We start from the raw sequence: 1,385 nt of genomic DNA, 5'->3' as shown, positions 1-1,385 counted from the left end.
ATGGTCCTTGGACTTCCCACAGGGCAGGGAACCCTGATTGCTTTTTTGGCTGATGAGGGAGGGGGACTTGATTGGGGCAGCGGGAGAGAAATGGGAGGTGGTGGCAGGGATGAGACAGAAATCTATAATAAATAAATAAATAAATAAGGCACAGGAAAAGAGAAGGGAAACAAAAACAGGAACCAACATTCTGCTGTTTACAAGAAACACACCTCAACCTCAAAGAGAGACACTACCTCAGAGTAAAGGGTTGGGAAAAGATTTTCCAATAAATAGATCTAGGAAACAAGTGTGTGTGGTTATCCTAATATCTAACAAAATTCATTTCAAACTAAAATCAGACAGAAGAGATGGAGGAGGACACTTTATACTCATAACAGGAAAAATTCATTAAGATAAAGTGTCAATCCTGAATATCTATGTCCCTAATATAAAAGGACCCACATATGTAAAAGAAACATTACTAGAACTCAATTCGCACATCAAACCCCACACACTAATAGTTGATTTCACCACTCCTCTCTCACCAATGCACAGGACAATCAGATAGAAACTTAATAGAGAAATAAGAAAAATAACAGATGTAATTAATCAAATGGACTTAACAGACATCTATAGAACACTCCACACTTGGGTAGAATTCAGTCACAATGTTGTATGACTGTCAAAACTGTTTCTTTGTGGAAAGTCCAACAAATACAGACTTTCAAGGAGTCAAAGAGGTATGTCATGGTATGAAGCACAATTAGTAAAAACTTTGGGTCTGAAATTGGGTCTCAACCTGAAGACTGGAAAGAAAAACACCCAGTCACTGGCTCTTACCTTGACCTCAGTCTGAAATGGCAGTCTTGCCTCTTGGAATCTGAGAAAGAGACTGTGTCTGAGAGCTGTCTCCCTTCCCCATTTTATATTTCCCTCTAGGTTTCGAATTAAAGGCATGCAACACTGAAATAAAACCATGCAACGCCAGATGTCTATATTAACCAGGGTGGCTACTGGGATTAAAAATGGTTTTTTGTTTACCGTAATCTCTTCTATAACGCTGAAAAGTAAAACAGTTTTACCCTCATATCTTCAGACAGTATTTATTAAAGTACAATTGAAATGCCTCTACATTTCCCTTTTTTGCTAAAAAATAATAAAAAGAAGGCTATAATTAATATAAAAACTATATACAATAAGTACAATGACTGTATATGAATATACAGGGAAGAAATATATCCACAATATGAAGTCCATTTGCATTTGACATATTGAGAGAAATATTTAGTCTGTAGCTTATCTTAGTGAGTCCAAAGGCTTATAGCTAATTTACTTTCTATCAATGACTTACTTTTGCCACAAAGAAAGTAAACCCCATGTGGAGTTTCTTCAATATCCATTAT

The 1,385-nt window shown here is 36.3% G+C and overlaps 1 protein-coding gene across 1 annotated transcript in view; it reads right to left on the bottom strand.

The window, feature by feature from the left end:
* Window positions 1–205: 205 nt before the first annotated feature.
* LOC126495995 (vomeronasal type-2 receptor 116-like) overlaps window positions 206–1,385 on the bottom strand; it is a gene marked incomplete at its 3' end in the record, with an annotated part of 32,457 nt that continues 31,277 nt past the window's right edge. Inside the window, exon 8 of the mRNA XM_050133584.1 lies at window positions 206–218. Within this exon, the coding sequence (XP_049989541.1) occupies window positions 206–218 (13 nt within the window). The remainder of the gene's footprint in view (window positions 219–1,385) is intronic.

The sequence above is a fragment of the Alexandromys fortis genome, unplaced genomic scaffold (genome assembly GCF_014885135.2).
Source record: "Alexandromys fortis isolate MF-2015 unplaced genomic scaffold, M_Fortis_MF-2015_v1.1 scaffold_746, whole genome shotgun sequence".
NCBI classification, from domain to species: domain Eukaryota; kingdom Metazoa; phylum Chordata; class Mammalia; order Rodentia; family Cricetidae; genus Alexandromys; species Alexandromys fortis.
This window is presented reverse-complemented; position numbering and strand designations above follow the sequence as displayed.